This window comes from Rattus rattus, chromosome 3 (genome assembly GCF_011064425.1).
Source record: "Rattus rattus isolate New Zealand chromosome 3, Rrattus_CSIRO_v1, whole genome shotgun sequence".
In the NCBI taxonomy this organism is placed as follows: domain Eukaryota; kingdom Metazoa; phylum Chordata; class Mammalia; order Rodentia; family Muridae; genus Rattus; species Rattus rattus.
Window position 1 is genome coordinate 192,890,676 of NC_046156.1, and position 20,093 is coordinate 192,910,768.

At 36.8% G+C, this 20,093-nt stretch overlaps 1 protein-coding gene across 1 annotated transcript in view; it reads right to left on the bottom strand.

Annotated features, from left to right (window-relative positions):
• The window catches only part of Adamts6 (ADAM metallopeptidase with thrombospondin type 1 motif 6), a 217,821-nt gene that overhangs the window by 27,328 nt on the left and 170,400 nt on the right, over nt 1-20,093 (bottom strand). Inside the window, exons 19-21 of the mRNA XM_032898945.1 lie at nt 19,762-19,925; nt 18,693-18,831; nt 5,743-5,872 (exon numbers count right to left, since the gene is read on the bottom strand). Coding sequence (XP_032754836.1) covers nt 5,743-5,872; nt 18,693-18,831; nt 19,762-19,925 — 433 coding nt within the window. The remainder of the gene's footprint in view (nt 1-5,742; nt 5,873-18,692; nt 18,832-19,761; nt 19,926-20,093) is intronic.

A 20,093-nucleotide genomic window follows, 5' to 3' on the forward strand; every position in this document is an offset into this window, starting at 1 on the left:
TTTTCTGTATTCTTGCCTTTAGATTCTGTAATAAAATATTCTGGGAATATCAGCTGTTGGATCGTTAGCCTGAGACATCTTAGAGTTGGTTCTTTCTGAGCTCTTTTCAAGGTCTAGTCATCTTTTGTTTGTTTGCTTTGAGACAGGATCTAACTATGTAGACCAGGTTGGCCTTGAGCTTAGTGAGATCTGCCCGCCTTTGCCTCTCAAGGGTTGGAATTAAAGTGTGCGCTACCATGTCTGGCCTCTTCTCAACATCTAGTGATCAAAATGTCTACTATCCATTAGGGCTAAAATCAGTAGTATTCATGTATGGAGGTTTGTTTACTCTTGTTGGTTCATTTGTTTTTGTCAGACAAGATCTCATTCTGTAGCTCAGATTGATTTGGAACTCACTATGAATCCTATGGTGGCCTTGAACTGCCAACAATCCTGCTTCAGCCTTCTAAGTATTGAGACTACAGGCATATACTACAACAGGATTAATGTTTGAACATCTGAAAACAGAGTGACTTGTGTCCTGAATAATCAGATCTCATTCTATTATCTGCTAATAATTAAGAAAATAATACATGGAGGAGGGGAAAAGAGATGAACTACATAAAATTTTGATCTAAAGTTGATAAAACCAGACATTGTTGAAGAGTTCCTCATAAAACCAGATTTTTTTGTATTATAATTTAAAGGAAAATGGTATAGCAAAAAAGTGAACTTATTAGTTATATTAAAAAAACAGTTTTGAACTATGTATTCAATATCCAGCATTTGTGGGGATGGGAAAGACAAAGGATTTCCACCCTTTATTTCACTATCAAGTCTAACCACTTTTTATTCCCTATATAAATGCATCACAAAATTAAGAAAATCTTCAGAATTTGGCAGTGTCTTCCTTTATCAATTTGGCAGTATCATTTTAATCAACAAGAGACAAGTATTTATATAACCTATTATTTACTTATAATATGCTGTAATTTTCTTAGGTTTAAAAAGCTTATTTAATAATTGGAAAGTAAAACTAAGATTGCATAGAACCATATACCATAAGCAGTCTATAGGCAAAGAATTTTCTTAATTTTTGAATAGCAATATAATAAGCATCTTTTAAATTGTGCCAATTAGAAATGCTTTGATGAGGCAAACAAAGCTAGACACATAAGTGCCACTAGACATTTGGTTTGTAACTTAGAATGCTGGTGATGTCTGGTGTAATGGGAAAAACATCATCGGAGATGAAAATTCTCATCTGTGAAATGACGAGAGTTGGCTAAGATTAATTCTATGATTCTTCCTAGTCTTAAATTTCATAGTTTTATAGAGAATGCTTGTGAGTCTTTTTCTAAACTTAAAATAACACATTATAATTGTTCATGGATGAGGTTCAATGACTCAAAATAATTGTCAAACATAAAATTGTTAAACCATAAAAGATTCTATCAAGTAAAACCTAGCCCCTGGATGAAAATGCATCTCTTAACGGAGCCTAGTAGCATAGGGTTATCATCTCAGCTAGTTGGCAAACTAGAGCAGGAGGTCGCTGGAGAAGCACAGTGAGTCCAAGGCTAGCATGGGCAACTTAATGAGATCACATTTAAAAATAGAATGCAAAAGTTAAGAACGGCTTACAATAGGACTCAGTGGAGAGCACCTGGCTGACATGCACTCGTCCCTGGGTTCAGTCCTTTGTACAAACAAACACATTCTTCCTACTCCAGGCTTTCTTTTACACGGTTGTTTATAATTCTCTTACTGCAATGTATGTGATAGTGACTTCATATCTGTTTGCTCAGATAGTCTTGAAGAAACCAAACAAATAGTGTTGTGCATATTTTATTGATTAATTGATGTTTTTAAATTCTGGTTTCAGTATTACTACAATGTATAGGCTTTTGTTTTTATTTCTTTGGTTTCTACAAATTTAGAAACCACAGTACTATAAAGGAATAATATTTATATTGATGATTTACCCATAAGCTCATATGTAAAAATAGTATTGTTATAAAGACTGGACTCTTGGCCTTTTCCACTGGGTTCCACTCAGCCTCCTTTCCTTGTCAGGGACACTGGCTTCCCACCAGTCATATCCTTTAATACTAATGCTTTCCTTCTTTTCTACTATGTAAGCCTACATCATGGCTTCTAGTTCCACGCAGTCCAGTAGCATGGCTGCTGTACTTTCTCATTAGAAAGCTGTTCCCAGGAGCCCCTGTGCGGCTTCTGCTGACTCTTTAACATCTCCCAAACACACACTATTCTTAATAAGACATCTTTTTTCTGTTCTTCAGTCTTCCTTTTTGATGCGAAACCTTACTGTCCTTTGTTTTTCTATACATACCTACCTATATATGCTCTCAGTCTAACAAAAAATTAAAAGTAATTTATGATTTGAAAAGATACTTTCTGATTAAAAAATACTACTAAAGGTTTTAACTTAATTATATTAGAAAATATAGATTCATTCTTCAAATTATAATTTCATAATTTGACTTATTCAAAATATGAAATATTCTAAGAATATAAAAGAGTACACTAAAGCAAGAGAAAAGCTTTGTAAGTATAATAGAGTAGGTGAGACCTATTAAATATTATATTATATTAATATTGAAATTAATAGAAATTTTATATTTTCCTAATTTTTTTCTGCTTCCCTTTATTCTATTTTGTTGTTTGAGAAAGAACCTTATGAAGACAGGATGACTTACATGTTCTACATAGCCAGTGCTGGTGTTGGACTCCTTAAACTCTTGCTTCTCCTGTCTCCTAGCACATGCTGGCCTGTTTTTGAGTTTTTTAAGTTAAAAATGGATGGAAACATCATAAATAATGTAAGAAAACCTATAATAAACTATGAAAATTATTTGACATACAAGTAAAAGAGTTACTGTTTTTAAATATATTGAGAGTTTACATAACTAGTAACAAAATTATACTTTTATAAAGTGAGGTAACAAAGAGAAAAGGCAAAGAAGCATACTTATTTGATAAATGACTAGTAATTAACAATACAAATGGGAAACAGAAGAGCAATCAGATGTCACATCTTTTTTTCTCCATAAAATAAGCAGATGCATTGCCTTCAAGCCTAGCACTCTGGAGTCAAGGCAAGCAGATCTTTGTGAGTTTGAGGCCAGTTTGCATGTTCCAGGGCTAAATATTGAGACTCTGCCTCAAAAATAAAAATAAATATTTCAGTATTTAGTTCAAGGAAATGGCATTTATATATTGCAAGCTGAAGTGCACATTCTTAAAATCTTTCTGGGGAACAATTTGACAATGTGTCACAGTGCTGAAATGTTTTCTTACTTGGCTAGAAATTGTATTCCTCCTTATGTTGCAGAGGGTATAATTATGTACAACATAGTTTTAGTGGCAAAACTGTTTAGTGTGGCGGTATTACAGGAGAGCAAGAGCCTAACCAGAACAAGGATTATACAACACTGGAATTCAGTTTAAATAAACAATGACATAACTACTAAATGCCGTCAAAGACAATGTTCAAAATATCCTAAGAATTGACCATAACATATAAAGACCATGCCATTTCATATCATATACATGTCTGTATGTACATAGAAAGCCCAGGAAATTATGTACATTAAAATACTAACACCGGTGTTAGAGAAGTGCTACTCTTCCCTTAGTAACAAAATTATACTTTTATAAAGTGAGGTAACAAAGAGAAAAGGCAAAGAAGCATACTTATTTGATAAATGACTAGTAATTAGATAGGGCACCCCATCACTGTTCTTTTACATCTACACTTACATCCGGCCCTACTGAACCACAGCAGTCTATGACGATTATCCCTAGCCCACGAATGACTACTGGGAATCTTATATAAACCATTCCAAACATTTAAAATTTCTCTTTCATTGTCTGAATTCAAACAAAGAAAGAAGAAATTAAAAAGGAAGCTAGCAAAAATTGACTAATAAAGATATGTACCATTTCTTTCAAAAAAGAAAAAAATTAGACTAAAATTTTCCAATTTTACATTCCCTTTATTCTTTTCTCTTGAATTCCACCCCCTACTTTAAGCAAGAAACTTCATTTCAGAACTACAACAGGAAAGGATTAGGAAACAAATTTAATCAGATATTTTAATATGGTAATACTATAATTAAATATATTATAGATATATTTTAGATAATACCAATAATATAGACATTATAGATAATTTCTCATTTTAATACAATTAAAAAAGTCTTTATTGATTAAAACAGAGACAGAAGGAACACCCATTGAGAGCCTGCCCCACATGTGGCCCATACATATACAGCCATCCAATTAGACAAGATGGATGAAGCAAAGAAGTGCAGGCCGATAGGAGCCGGATATAGATCTCTCCTGAGAGACATAGCCAGAATACAGCAAATACAGAGGCGAATGCCAGCAGCAAACCACTGAACTGAGAACAGGACCCCCGTTGAAGGAATCAGAGAAAGAACTGGAAGAGCTTGAAGGGGATCGAGACCCCTTATGAACAACAAGGCCAAGCAACTAGAGCTTCCAGGGACTAAGCCACTACCTAAAGACTATACATGGACTGACCCTGGACTCTGACCTCATAGGTAGCAATGAATATCCTAGTAAGAGCACCAGTGGAAGGGGAAGCCCTGGGTCCTGCTAAGACTGAACCCCCAGTGAACTAGACTGTTGGGGGGAGGGCGGCAATGGGGGGAGGGTGGGGAGGGGAACACCCATCAAGAAGGGGAGGGGGAGGGATTAAAAGAAAAAAAAGGAAAAAAAAGAATATAAATATTTTAAAATTAAAAGTAATGTTTCAAGTATTTCCCATCAACTATGGAAATACCAAATCAAAAAAAAAAGTCTTTATTGTGAAATTCAGCTCTACAATGTATAGAGCAGTGGCACTCAACCTTTGGATCAAGACTTCTTTATGGGGGGGTCACATGTCAGATACCCTGCATATCAGATGTTTATATTATGATTCATTATAGTTATGAAAGAGCAATAAAAATAATTCTATAGTTGGGGGCACCACAACGTGAGACTGTATTTATTAAAGGGTCACAGCATTAGGGAGGCTGAGAACACTGGTCTAGATGTAATGGTGAATAGCTTGTAATCTGGGAGCCAGGCAGTGGTGGTGCACACCTTTAATCCCAGCATTTAGGAGGCAAAGGCAGGCAGATCTCTGTGAGTTCAACACCAGCCTGGTCTACAAAAATAAGATAAATCCAGGATAGCCAGGGTTACCCAAAGAAACCCTGTCTTGAAAAAAAATGAACAAGTAAAACAAACAAACCAACAAACCAAACCAAACCCCAAACAAACAAAACAAAATAAAATAACAACAACCGCAAACAGATGTAACCAGTATCATCATCCAGAAGCCTTAAAATCCCAACCAAATGCCCCGTGTGGTATTTAAAATCTTGAACGGGGTATTAACTTGCTGAGCTGAACTCACAGTTGCACAAAGGTTTGCAAATCTATTGGGACAAACCTAGACCATGAACTTTGACCATCATCTTGTTTTACATAGCTTTAAAGATTTATTTTGAGATGAGTTTACAAAGCTAATTAGCAGAAAAGAGGAAAAAGAAAAGTAAATGGTCTTTCCAAAAACGTCTGTCTACACTCTGGTTGCTTTGTATGTCTCACTCGACAGGAACTACCATACAATTTTACAAGAGGCAAGGTATGTATTTGCAAATATGAATGCATGATGCTTTCTTCTTGCACCCAAAGAAATGAATTTTCACTTCTTGTCATACTTACTCAGGTGGGCAAGGCTCAGTGCTGCAGGCTCTTTGATTTTCTGGTGGTTTACTGTCAGGGTCACAGAAATTGTTCTGGACAATGGAGTTGTCATCCAATCTTTTACAGACCACTTCTTGTTTTTGGACACCTTTAAAAAAAGGAATGGCATCCTTACTTGGAGAGTAGTTTCCCTTCCAAAGATGAGGCATGCATTGCTCCTTCCTCTGGGCAGTCAAGCTCACTGGATCACTGCTGTGCTATCTGTTCTGAAACTTTATTTCTCTAAACAGGACAGAAGTGCTGCTGATTACAGTCAAACTTTAGACAACACGATTGCTTCCGTATTCAGAACCATGGACGTTTGGAAGCTGCAATTAATATTCCCATTTTTATGTACATCTTCATGCTTTCCTTAAAAATCCTTGAACTTTCCAAAATATCATGAGATAAAGTGTATTAATATACATTTCAGTACAAGACAATGCATGCATATGCATATGTATTTAAAAACAAAGCAACAAGGACTAATTTACTTTCTAACATTTTGTAGGACAGGATGAAACAAGGTCATTTTAAATTAGGAATATATCACATCCACACATTTCACTTATTTCCCTCCATTTATGATTGCATCTTTCTAAGAGCTCATCAAGTTAGAGAGTTTCTTGGGCTGCAAGAAACTGGTCTGTTTATTTTAACAGGGTTGGATACCTCTTGTTTATACCACTGTCAAAGAGTAACATACACAGTTCATTCTAATATTGATTTACAAAACACTTATTGTTAAACATTAGTCCATGTGACTTATTAGCATAACTAAAAACATCCTCATCCTACAATTTACAAAAATTCTTATGCATATGCTTATGATTATTGGCAGACATATCCACTACTACTTGCTCACATTTCACGAAACGTATTCTCTCTCTCTCTCTCTCTCTCTCTCTCTCTCTCTCTCTCTCTTTCTCTCACACACACACACACACACCCAGAGGCTTTTATTTATAAACATTCTTTGTGAAAAGATTTTATATATACTTACTTAGTATCAGAAATCAAGCAATAAGAGACATATATTTCACAATATCAAAGAGAAACAAGTGTTTCAGATCATACAAAAAACATCATTCATCATTAACACTTTAATCCTGGAAATGGACATAAAGGCACAAATAAAGCTCTTCCCTGAAATTACCCTCTCCTTTCCTAGAACACATAAGTGAATGTAAAGTAGCACTCACAGCACTCAGGGAAGCACAGGTTTGCACGCCAGCTAATTCTGTACGCTCTTCCATCAGTCTACCTGTCCGCCTGTCTCACCTTTCCATGCATCCCTTCCTTTCCTCTGGTGATTATAGCATCCTTTTTAAAAAAGGGATTTGTAAAAAAAAAAAAAAAAAAAGAACCAAAAAGAACCAAAAAAAAAGGGATTTGTTCACAAACATGGAAATTCTTATGAAAAAGGATCTTTTGACAAAGGAAACTTTTCCCTGAAGAATTAGGCACCAGATACTTCTCCAGAGGCTGCCTCCATCTTGGGCAAGCATCAGTTGTCATCTGTTGGTCACAGTAAGCCAAGCCTTTGGAATGTAAGTGATTGACAGGAACATCTCCTCAGTCTACTGATCCCAGGAGACTGACTTCTGCAGCTTCCGTCTTGATGGTGAGTTACTGAAGAAGGTATGTCTTATTACTTTCAGTGACTCAAGACTCCTAGGATCGCCTTCAGTCACCTGTGTTTAGGGGTCTAAAATGTAGTCCGACAGTTCACTGGCAAATGTCTTAAAGTATGTTGTGTTCATTCTCTCCCAGTCTCTAGATGACAGCAGTGGAATTTTTTAACTATTGAAATTAAGATTTTTGAGGGAAGAATGATTCACAAGAAGCATAGCTATGATCTACTCCCAGATGCTCCATGTTTCATCATCAGATTACCTCTGCACTGTGTCACTCCTGTGGGCAGATAGCTATGTCCATGTGGCCACCTAGTCACATTCCTCTACCGTTAGTCACAGGGCTCAGCTACTAACTGCTCTGACAAACAACTCTAGCCAGTTGAAGGGAATGTTCATTTATATCAAGAATAGGCCTTGATTTTTTAGGTTTAGTGTGTATTCCTAAAAGGCATTAAATGTGGCTACTCTTGGAACACAAATGCTGGTATTTAATACAGTATATTGGTTGATTCTCAGAATAGAACACACATTAAAAGTATGAAATGGAATCTATGTTGCTTAGTTTCAGTGATAGAAACCGGAAGCTAGTTTCTAAAGGTTAAGATAAAAGTTCAGTTTCTTTAAGTGAGCATTACACATGTATTTGCCTAAAGCAGCCTTTATCATAAAAGCAGGTCCTCTGCAACTGGAATCGCAGATCAGAATGGTAGAAGTAATTAGTGGAGATCTACATTTCACTTTTATACAAATTATAGCTATGTGTGTACTTTCAAAAATGTTTTCTAGGTAATATTTATTGCTACAAATTGAGAAAATAGACAAAACCACACTGAGCCAAATAAGCATTGAGAATAGTCTCATGCCATTGCTCTGGAGCTAGAACTCTTTGATTACCCGGTAAGACTCGATGGTTATACCTTACTCAACAGTGCATGGACTCACAAAGTAGATCTGCCACCTCGATGTGGCTGGCGCATCATTCACTCAACAGAACACGACACTCGTGCTTCTTAAATGATTTTGAACTTCATAGTAAGCAGTACAAGTTGACTCATCTTTGGCTGCATATTCTATATATCCTTAAAATTAGGAACTAAGGGGCTTCTAGGTCTTTATAATTTCAGCATGCTATTTTTGATAAATGAAAATTAATGTCCTTGATAGGATAACTAAAATTGTTTTATGTTTTACAAAGGTATTTCCCTTATACTCATTAATTGTCTTCTAAAATGTTATATCAATATGGCATTAACATATTTCAAATCACCCCACAGCATTATATTGTTTTCATCCAATAGCATTCATATTTCCCACACCTGGCAGGTTGACTGTTTTTATTGACAGGATAACTATAAACAAATGAACCTAAATGGACATATTTTTAAACACAATATTTAAGTAAAGGTGAATATAACGTTTAACTTTAGAAAGTAGAAAATGCAATAGAAATAATCTAATGAACAAGAAAAATGGAGTTTAGAATGTTTGCATATGATCATGCGTCAGGTACATGTAACCTACTTTAAAGTCATGTGTAACACACTGCTAAGTTTATTTTAAACCTCACTGTGACCCAGCTACACAAAATTAGTATGCTTTCAATCCATAGTTAATTACCAACATGCATAAGATGTCCACATGACCACTCAGTGCACACCTAATGGGAAAAATATTTTCACAGCTCAGTGTCCCTATGACCTGGAGAGAAGCAGATGATATAAGAATTTAATTGATGAAATTAAAAATATACTGACTGTATTTTACTCTTAAAAACCTTAAGTTACTAGCATAAAAGCTGTCTTTATGCAATCCTCTCCATGTTACATAAAGCAATGAAAGTATAGATAATTTATTTATTTTGATAATACATATTGACTTTAAACCTTTAGAAAGAATATATACCATTTAGAGCCTTTTAATTTGCCTATCTTTCACTTCTGATATTTAAGACTCAAATACAATGAATGATGATTTCAAGTATAGAAATATAAGCATAACTCTGGGGCTAGAAATACAGCTGCTCAGTGAGAGATGTGGCTCTGTGATCCAGCATTTAGCTAACATGTGCAAGGCACTGGCTTTAATTTCCAAATCTGAGAGGAAAAAAGACAAGACAAGACAAGACAAGACAAGACAAGACAAGACAAGACAAGACAAGACAAGACAGCACCTCTTACTTTTGGTCTGAAATTTTAAATTTATCAGATCTTATATGCTGACAGTTTAAAGTTAGGGTCTACTTTTGGCTATTGAAGCCTCTGTTCTGCAATGCAAGTGCACAGTAGCAAATAGCTTTTAATGGCATGCTGTAATAGTACATAACACAGGAGAAAGCAAGTAGTCCACAGACGTCAGGTGAGTACTGGGTGGAACTCTTTATTATTCTCACTGTGAGGGTTCTCACAGTTCAGGCCACTTCTGAGTGGAAACCTCAAGAGAACACTGACCTTGGTTCAGATAACTGAATACCTTTATAGGCTTATTTATAATACAGTATTTGAAGACAGACTGCTCTTCTCATGTCAGTCACAAGTTTTAAAGTAGGAAACAAAAGTTACTGCTTGAATACTTAACTTGAAACAGTGGCATGTGTTAAGCCAGGAAGTATGAGGGTAGCAGTGGCCAGACCAGGAGAAAGATGGAGGTATCCCAATTCTCCAAGACAGACCACTTCGGTCCTAAGTGGACATTATCAGGACATATGATTAAGTCAGCACGGGAAAGAGAGAGAGCTATAAATGCATTACTTGAAATTGATACTAACTGATCTTCAAATAATTGAACAGAGTGGCACAATGTGCCATCTCTCCCCAAGAAACAGATTTCTGGAACAGTAGAGAGGGGAATACTCAGGGTTTATACTAAAAATGTGGCTAGTGGCTAAGGCAATAATTTGCTTAGCCACAGCATCTAAAATAGTTAGCAACCAAGACAACATTATATAACCACAACATACATAGCATATGGTCAGTAATATTAATTTAATCCCTATATTCAACGCACAGAGCATTCAAAGAGTGACAAGTGCCAGGAAAAAAAAATCTATTTGCTTTGCCTTCGAGTGCTGGAATCTGGCTGTTGTGTTGTGTGATTATTGGCCAGACATAAGCATTTGCAGGCCACAGCAAAGTCCATCTGCCTTGGATCTAAGAGCTGGCACCCAGAGTACCAATCAACTCCACCCACATGGCTTCCTTCTTCTGAAGAGCCTACTGCTCATTTTTTAAAATCTTTCAAAAGCTTCTTTTCTTTGCCTTCCCAGTATTTTCCTTCTGTCCTAGGCAACAGTAGATGCCCTAAGGAAACACAGAATGATTAAAGTAGAAATGTTACTCTAAAAATAATGTAGTTTTCATTGTTAGCCATGGTAGCATACCCCTTTAATCCCAGGGTTTAGGAAGTAAAGGTAGGTGGATCCCTGTGGGTTCTAGGCCATTCTGGTCTATAGAGCAGCCAGGGCCATACAGTGGGACCTAGTCTAAAACCAAATATATATATTTTTTTTCTAGAGCAATTGTGTTTACTGAAGGTAAGATTACATTAGAATGTGGTGGGAAGGATAAAGGTCATTATATTACATACTTTATCTAGAAAATATTACATTTTCAAGTCTCATATTTTTAGTTGTACATTCTTCTCATTTTGTTAAATTACTGGGTGATTTTGCTCTTCCAGATCTTCATAATATAAGGACTTTTTTCTCTCATAATCAAATGAATTTGTTGCTCTTTCCATCTCACCTTATCTTGTTCCCATGGTTTCCTTCACCTCCAACTGCTTTTAGCTCTAGGCAGTGAAGGACCTAAGACAAATTTTCATTTCTCTTTGCAAAATAAACAATCAAATTAGATGGCCTCTAATGTTTCTTTTAGGTCTGAACATGCTCTAGTTTACCTTTGCCTTTCTCTTTATTTCAATAGTTCAGATTTTTGAAGCACTCCCCTGTTCTGTTTTCCCTTGTATTCTAGAGTAGAGTATAGAGCTGGGAATATAGCTCCGGGCAGATCACTTGCCTAGTATATATGAAGCCTTTAATTCAATCCCCAGAAACACCAGAGATGGGGAGGGGAGGGAGGGGGAGAGAGAGAGAGAGAGAGAGAGAGAGAGAGAGAGAGAGAGAGAGAGAGAGCCACCACCAACACAATTCCTCAACATGTTGAATTTTGTTTTCCTCTACTTCAGATGGGCATTTATCGATTTTGACTTTCTAGTGTGTACCAGTTATAGTATCAGTTATTTAAACGATCAAGCCTTACAGCATTTACTTGTATGAAATGACCTCTTAGTGATGTTAAATGTGTTGGACAGATACTTTACAATTGGCAAAGAAACTCATTGGACATTTAATTAAGTGTAAACATTTTTCTCTGCTTCATCTGGTGCCTTGAGAGTGTCTCCTCCATTTATTAGCTCTAGCCCAAAGATTGTATTATACTTCTCTCTCCTTTTCCCTCTCTTATTTTGAAGGAGAGTTTAAAATGAAGCCCATTTGGCCTCAAACTCTCTACGTAGCTCCGACTACTTTTAATTCACTAATTTCCTGTGTCGGTCTCCTAAAGTGCTGAGATTACAGGCACGGCCGTAGGTGTGGCTCAATATTATGATAGAATAATAGATAATAATAGATAGAAACTTGTTAAGTCACAAAGAAGTTGCTATCAGAGATCATTTCAAATATTTTTTTGTATTTTCTGTTTTCCTTCCTTTCACTTTAATCATGCACCAGCCTTAGACTGAATTGACAGAGGAAAATACACTCAGGAAGAAGAGCAAATACAGATGACAGATGGTTCCACATTATTTAAGATCTCTAAATTCAAATCTGGAGAAGCAAAGCATTTTCCATCTTTAAATCCTGAAAATCATTAGGCCCCCCTAAATTGTGCTTATATGAATTTTTTTCTCATAGGAGAAGAAAATCAAAATAGATTGAAAAGGAGGAGGTTTTTTTTTTTTCCTAGTCTTAATGACACATTAAGTTAGGATTTTTTTTTTATGCAACTTTTGGTTTTCAATAATTCTTATTACAGGGAGAAATGTAAGTTTTATTTATTTATAGGAAGAGGTAATTTAATAATAACTCGTGTTGACTAGAACCAGTGTTACTCTGTTTCCATAGCTAGAACATGGAAACATGAAAAGCAACACTACTTTGTAGCAACCCATGAGATACTGTAGTCTCTTTGGCCACCTTGGTGACTTTTTGAAAATTTATCCCTGAATTGGCAAACCCAAAATAGTAGTTGGAAACCGTCTTCCAAAGTCAGAGTACAAAGCAGCTTCAATATATAAAATCTAGATGAATCGGGCAACGATGCATACAATAAAATTTAAAAAATCCCTACCTGGAAAGAAGAAATGTATAAAACAAAACAACCTTCTCTCTCTCTCTCTCTCTCTCTCTCTCTCTCTCTCTCTCTCTCTCTCACACACACACACACACACACACACACACACACACGCACACCACATGAACACACATACAAGTGCACACATGAATTAGGCTTATTGGGTTGGGGTATAGCTCACTGATACAATGCTTGCCTATCACTGCAAACAAACAACAACAAAAACCAGTCAGCTACCAATGACTTCCGGGAAGGAAAATAATTTAAGATGCACCAAACATGCAAGAGCAATGAAACAGACTCTGTAAATGCAAAGGAAAACAACGATAGCATTTTAGATTCTCAATGGTATTTGATCAGCAGAACACCGATATAGATTTTAAAGATATTTATTTTATACACATGTGCATTTGCCTGAGTGTACATATGTGCACCACATGTGTGCATGTTTCCACAGAGGGCAGAATTGGGTATCAGAGCTCTTAGAATTGGAGTTAAGGCAGTTATGATGTGGGTTCTCTCTGCAATATTCATTCTCTAAGAAACAATGCCATCCTATTACAAAAGAGATTTCTTTCTAATTAGAGCTACCAAAAGAAGTGCTGGGAATTTTCATATGGTTGACTATGACAGCCATTTATAAGTTGAGCATATCTTACTCAAAACTGCTTGAGACCCAAAGGGTTTCCATTTATATTAATGTAGGCTTTGCAATATTTGCATAGAGTTTTACTGGTTGAGTTTTCCTAACCTAAAGAGTCTGATCTCCAAAATGCTCTAAAATACTAAACTCTGATGGTGTTCTCAAATCTGGGTGTTCTGCTTTTATTCATTTTAGTTTATAAATACCGGAGAAAGTTGAAATTGCTATGAAAATCTTTGCAAACTGTTTAGCACAGTGGCAGTAGTTTTAAAAGTATTAATTAGATGTGATTAATGATCTACCAGGTAAAGAAAACATAAACAAATTGAGCTCCAAACATACTTTCTGTGGCATGTCCAAGTCAGTGACCACACTAATTTAAAATCATGGGGTACCATCTTAACACTTTCCCACTCTACTCAGTGATGTTGGTCTCTTTCCATCCCAAATGCTCACTGCTGAACTCATCAACCTTTGAATTTAACTCATAGTCAATTAATAAGAGATGTTAGTTTTCTAAAACTTTTATGGACTAAAACTTTTAATCCATGCCAAAGCCAATAATTTTTAAATATGGACTGCACCTTAGAATTTGCCAGGGATCTTTTAAAAATCTGATGTTCAGACTAAACCCCTAACTGTTTATAAAAGATAGGGTGTCAGGGGGAGTCCAAGCATCAGGATCTCAGGAACATTTAGAGTCCTGGTCTTTCCAGCCCATGGCAAGCTAAGAGCTATTGTCTGGAGAAGGGTTTTGAACAAACTCTAGTTGGTGAAGGAGATACTTGGGTGGATACATAGCGAGTTCCTCTACAGAGGTGCTAAGTGGTAAAAAGCTTTGTTCAGAGTAACCAGGTATCACTAGTAGAGAAACACGATGTTAAAGTATTACTAACTAGCCTCTGTTGCTGCATCTCTAATTTGAAAGTTATTTAACTCAAAGTCTATTTATATAATAAAATTAATCATAGCAAAGGTTATTTACTGTGGTTGTTGAGGATGATCAAGGATAATGGGCATCACAATATATTTTATAAACTACATTTTCATTTGTTATTAAACAGCCATGTCACAGAGCCACTTGTAATTAAATAAAGATGATCATTTGGCTTTACTAGGGATTTGGATCTAGCCCAGTTATAAAGCTCCAAAACTATCAAGACCTGTGCTCCCGAGTCAGCAACTGGAGATAAAGCCTAATAATGTGGGTTTTAAGATACTCTCCTAGTAGTTCTGGTACATACTGAACTTTGGGAACAACACACCCAGGCAAACATTGGTAAAAAGGAGGCATGCAATGACTGAAGTCAGTGGGTAAAGATCAAGTAACTGCTAGTTTTACCACTAAAAGCCATGGAGCAAATGTTATATGGTATGAATTACTATTCCAAGACAGGGTCTGCAGTTTTATTATAAAACAATATTACCTTCAGTATTAAACTGACTTTAATTAATTAACACGTGATTATGATCATTAATCCAATGGTAGCACATTTAAATTACCTAGTACATAATCATTTGGATTAGGCATAAAGAAACCAACTCTAGAAGAAGTAACAAGGTTTATGAAAGCAGGAAAGTCTTAACTTAGTGAGTCTATCCTGAAGTCACATTGCTCTGAAGACAATGCCCCATAGCATCCTAATGCTCCTGATCAGCTCGAGGAAGTACTTCGTCCCTGACTCACAGGAACTGACTCACCACCCGTGTCTCCTGTATATTAGATTTGTCATCAGGTCTGCCAGGCTACAAAAACAGTTCTTAATTTCTTATCTTAAAATATCTCATCATAGAAAACTATCATTCTTGTTCCCTGAGTCACAGTTTAAAAGGTCTTGCCGTCGGTACGGTATGTATAGAACAATAATTAACAATAACAGGGAGATCTTATGAGACTCCAACTGCGAGTTCTTTGAGAGTTCTTCTTGATGTTTTTTCATTTAAAATCTTGAGAGCTTCAAGGCTCCCAGTACCTCCCTGGGAAGATCAAAGTAAAGTATCATAATTAATAACTGACTTTGGTTTTTATCCTTAGTTTCTAAGTCATTTTTGCCATGATGGTAGATGACTCTGAACTCTTCTTTGGTTAACATTGAGCTCTAAGGAACTTTACTTCTTTCAAATGCACACTTCTAGTACTTAAAGTATCTGGAATTAACAGTAGAGGCACATGTAGGAAAAATAATTTCAATAGCTGGTATCTATAACATGTTATCTACCCTAGGACATCCAATTTCCTACAGTGGAAAAAAATGTATACATAATTTTTTGATCATTAGTTTTAGTTGTCAATTTGACACAATCTAGTATTACTTGGAAAGGGAATGTCAATGAACTGTCTAGATTAGGCTGGACTGTGGGCATGTCGGAGGGGGACTAAATTTATTAATAGGAGAGCACGCCCACTGTGAGTGATGCCATTCCCTAGGAAAGGACTATTGGATTGTATAAGAATAAACAGCAAGCCGAGTACTGGATGTATGCATGCGTTGTTTGTGTTCTGCTCTTGCCTGTGAGGTACTGTGACTAGCTGCTTCAAGTCCCTGTGTCTTGACTTTGAACTTCCTTGCCATGCTGGACTGCAACTTATACTTGTGATTAAATAAATTCTTTCTTCCTTATGTTTTTTTTTTGTCAGAATAATTTATCACATCAACAGGAATTGAAAATAAGGGATTTGTCAAAATTATTGCTTCGTGGCTTTATGAGTGCTCATAACCACCAACTGTCTATAAATGCTTCCTCCCCTCGAATGAGCTTTCAATGATTCAGACTTCAGTGACCAGGCCTTGAACTTTATATGTCTACTGTGCTAGATTTCAGTTGCTGGAAAGCCAGAAACAGTGATCCAAAATCTTGTGTGAGCAGAGAACCATCTGGGAAACGTGTGAAAACACAGTCCCTACTCAAAGTTTCTCTACAGGAGGTCTGAAATGGAGCCCCGCCCCATCAGCTTTTCAAATGAATCCCAGACTGAACTGAGGCAGCCGGTTCCCAGATGACCACGACAAATGCACACACCTGCCAACTTTCAACCACTGCCTTCCCTCTCTCCACAAAGCAATGGCCTCACAGATGCTCAAAGTCACTCACACTCAGGCAGAGTTTGGGTTCCCAGAACCACCTCAGATCTAAGACCAATAGCTCCAGAATCAAAGGAGGTTACCCTATGGAAAAGAAACCTCTCTTTCCAGGGGCTTTTCTTCTTTCCTGTTTTGCTTTAGTATTTTTTCTTCCTCACTCACAAATCATTGCCATTTTTCAGTATGAATGTTATAGAAAAGAATACTCAGGGTTGGGGATTTAGCTCAGTGGTAGAGCGCTTGCCTAGGAAGCGCAAGGCCCTGGGTTCGGTCCCCAGCTCCGGAAAAAAAAAAAAAAAGAATACTCATTTAAATTTTTCATATTTTTACTTCAATAAACTCAGTTTTCTTTTGAATGAAGTTTTCATGCTGCCTCTACCTTTATTGGTCTATGTGTTGTCTGAACAAACAGAATCAGGTTGAAAGAACATTGGGATTCATTTAATCTGTCCTTGACTTCAGATAAGACTGCGTCTCAACCATCCTCAAATAGAACAATTTATCAAAATACGAACAGGCAGAAGGGCTCCTCGTGCAGCATTCTGTTGCATAATTAGAGATTCCACCAAGCTTCTCTGACCTCAGCTTTAGGACATCATTATTAGAATGCCTAAACCTTAAATTATTTGAACTCATCCTTAATTAGCCTTTATTCTACTTTACTAAGGGTCTAACTTAAATATAATAAACACTTCTTTTGTTGGTAGGTAGAAAGGGGAAGATGACTTTATAGAGTAACTAAAAAGTGATTGAATTGGCATAAAGAAGGATTTATGTATAAATGCCATCAAGTATAAAATGCAATGGCTCTTATGGGAACAGAAGAGTGAATTAGTTAAGGGTAAGCTGCAGTGGTATTGATCATTGATTTCATTAAAAGAAGTGATGATACATCACAGCTTTAAAATCTTTATCTTATGAGCCAGCAGACATCTCACATATGAAATGCATGGGAAAAGGAGAAATTTTAAAATCGCTTACAAGCTCTACTTAGCCATATTTTATGGTATTTCACATAAGTGAATATTAATAGAGTGCTATTCATCTTCTTTTTGAATTTTTCATGTTGTGTTGTCTTTATTACAGAAATTAGAGTTATAGTAATGGATGACTTTAATTTTTATGAGTTAAAGTATGGATTCTGTCATATGGTAATCATTTTTCTGAAAATATTTTTTCCTATTTAAATACTTGAGGTGTTTAGAGATCCTGTGGATGAGATCCAGGGAATGCATATACTTTTGCACAGTTTGGAATGGGAATGTGTTATTCATTTCATTTTCAACACTCTAAATATTATTATTTTAAATGTATACTTGGTTTTGGAATGGTGAGGTGCTCTCGGCCTCCTTGGCCTTTAAGAATGGGTTTGCCCCTTGCCTACTGTAATAGAGCTCTGTGGTGGAGGTGGTGCACTTAGTCTCCAGAGAGAAGGAAGATGCTGCTTTCACAGCACTTCTACTCACCAGTCCATGAAGCAGCAAGGGTGTTGGCTTTGAAGGAAGCCAACTGTCCTGCTCTCCCAGCCAGAGGTAAAGAATTGCATTGGTGGCCACTAGAGGGAGGAGGATTAGGAATAGAGTAAATTGTGGGGAAAAGGCACCCATGAAAAACGCACATGGGACAACCAACACATCACCAACCACTACCTGACAGCTATGTCTACCTCACTGAGGGATTATAAGGGGATCACTAACATCATTAGCCCAGAGACCCAGACAATAGGAATTATGTAGCACCCCAGTATATTGCCCCTTAACTTTGATGGCTGGAGAAGGGAGTTTGAATGGGATTGTGGGAAACACACAATCATACAAACACAAACATACAAGCACACATACATTCTCATGCCCCATTACAACAAGTTGCGTCTGTGATGTATGATTCTTGCTGGTTTTTTAATTTAAAACTCCTGATGTTCTTTACCAAAGAATGTGTTCATGAAAAGCAAACAGCCCACCTTCAAGATAGTCTTGGAGAAGCACCAGCAGAGATACTCATTGTGCCAAGATGTATTTTACCAACAAATCTGTATAAATTACATGAGGTTGAAAGAAACAGAATGTAATATAATTAAGCAAAGTTTCTTTTGCTAAATTACAGCTTGAAGCAAACCTGCAAAAAATGTTTTCAATTAGCTTCTTTAGCAAACAAATACAGCTCAGAGTAGGTTTTGCTCCCACACTGCCAGCTGTGGGCTGCCTAGTGGGTGTCTTACCTCCAGCACAAGTAGCAGAGCACTCGGCCCAGGGCTGGTGAGTCCACATGAAGCCAACTTCATTATCTCCACTGCCAGTACGAACGATGGGAACATTGAACTTGTACCTAATTCCCAAATTCTGTTCTTGGAGGAGAACCTGCCATTGAAAACAACTGGTGAAGATAATTAAGATACAATGAGCCTTCATTCATTTATTATTTATTCTGAAGGGGAAAATGCCACAGAGCAAGTCTTTTCAGGAAATTTGGAACATTTGCTTATTTACTTTAGCTTTTAACAATCTCACTCTGTGGTCCAGGCTGAACCTGAACTTACCACAACTTAAAAATTATTACATTTTTGTTTATGTATTAGTGTGTGTGTGTGTGTGTGTGTGTGTGTGTGTGTGTGTGTGTGTGTATACATATGCCTTGGAGCATATACAGAAGTTAGAGGTCAATTTGCCAAAATTGGTTCTCTCCTTCTATTGTGTGAAGAGCCATGGAGATTGAACTCAGGTTCTCAGGCTTGGTGGCAAATGTGTTTATCTGATGAGGCTTCAAGACAACTTTAAAGCACATGAGTTTCTTTTCTTCTTTTTTCATTTATGGGCAGTTTGTCAATGTTTTTATCTATACTGTAGAACAAAAATCTTTTACTTAAAGCTGGGCAGTGGTGCACACCTTTAATCCCAATACTTGGGAGCCAGAGGCAGGCTGATCTCTATGAACCTGAAGACAGCCTGGTCTACAGAGTGAGTTTCAGGACAGCTAAGGCTACATAGAGAAACCCTGTCTCAAACAAACAGAGAAACAAACAAACCCCCAAACCAAAAAACACAGCAGCAACATAAAACCCAAACAAAACGAAACATACCCCCCTCCAACTTTTACTCAAGGAAACGTGAAAAGCTAAAAGCCTCCCTGAAAGCCTCAGACCCAGGGTCTTCTCTGCAGTCTCTACACCCTTTAAATCATTCTACCTTTATTCTCTTAATTCCACCACCTGTCAAACACAGCTGATTCAGCTTGACCCCCTTTACCCTATCATTATTACAGTAAAAACATAATGACAAAGACACACTTACCATTACAATGAGGTTCTCAGAGGTGGGTCCCAGAGCTTCCAAGGATTCTGGTTCATCTGTTGGTCTCTTGTAGTGAAAAGCTGTCCCAGAAACATCAAATTTCCTAGGCCAGTCAATAGTCCAGGCACCATTAATATAGTAATCATCCCCTTCAGATTTTAAAGCTAGAAAAGGAAACAAAAATTCACCTAAATATTTGAAATTTCATTTATCAATATACCATGTATCAGCTGTGCATTATGGTTTATAATGAACACTCATTTTATTCCTAGATGACGCCATTTTCCCACACTTCCCTTCCTCCCCCCATCTGTCTCTCCCTTCCCTTGTTT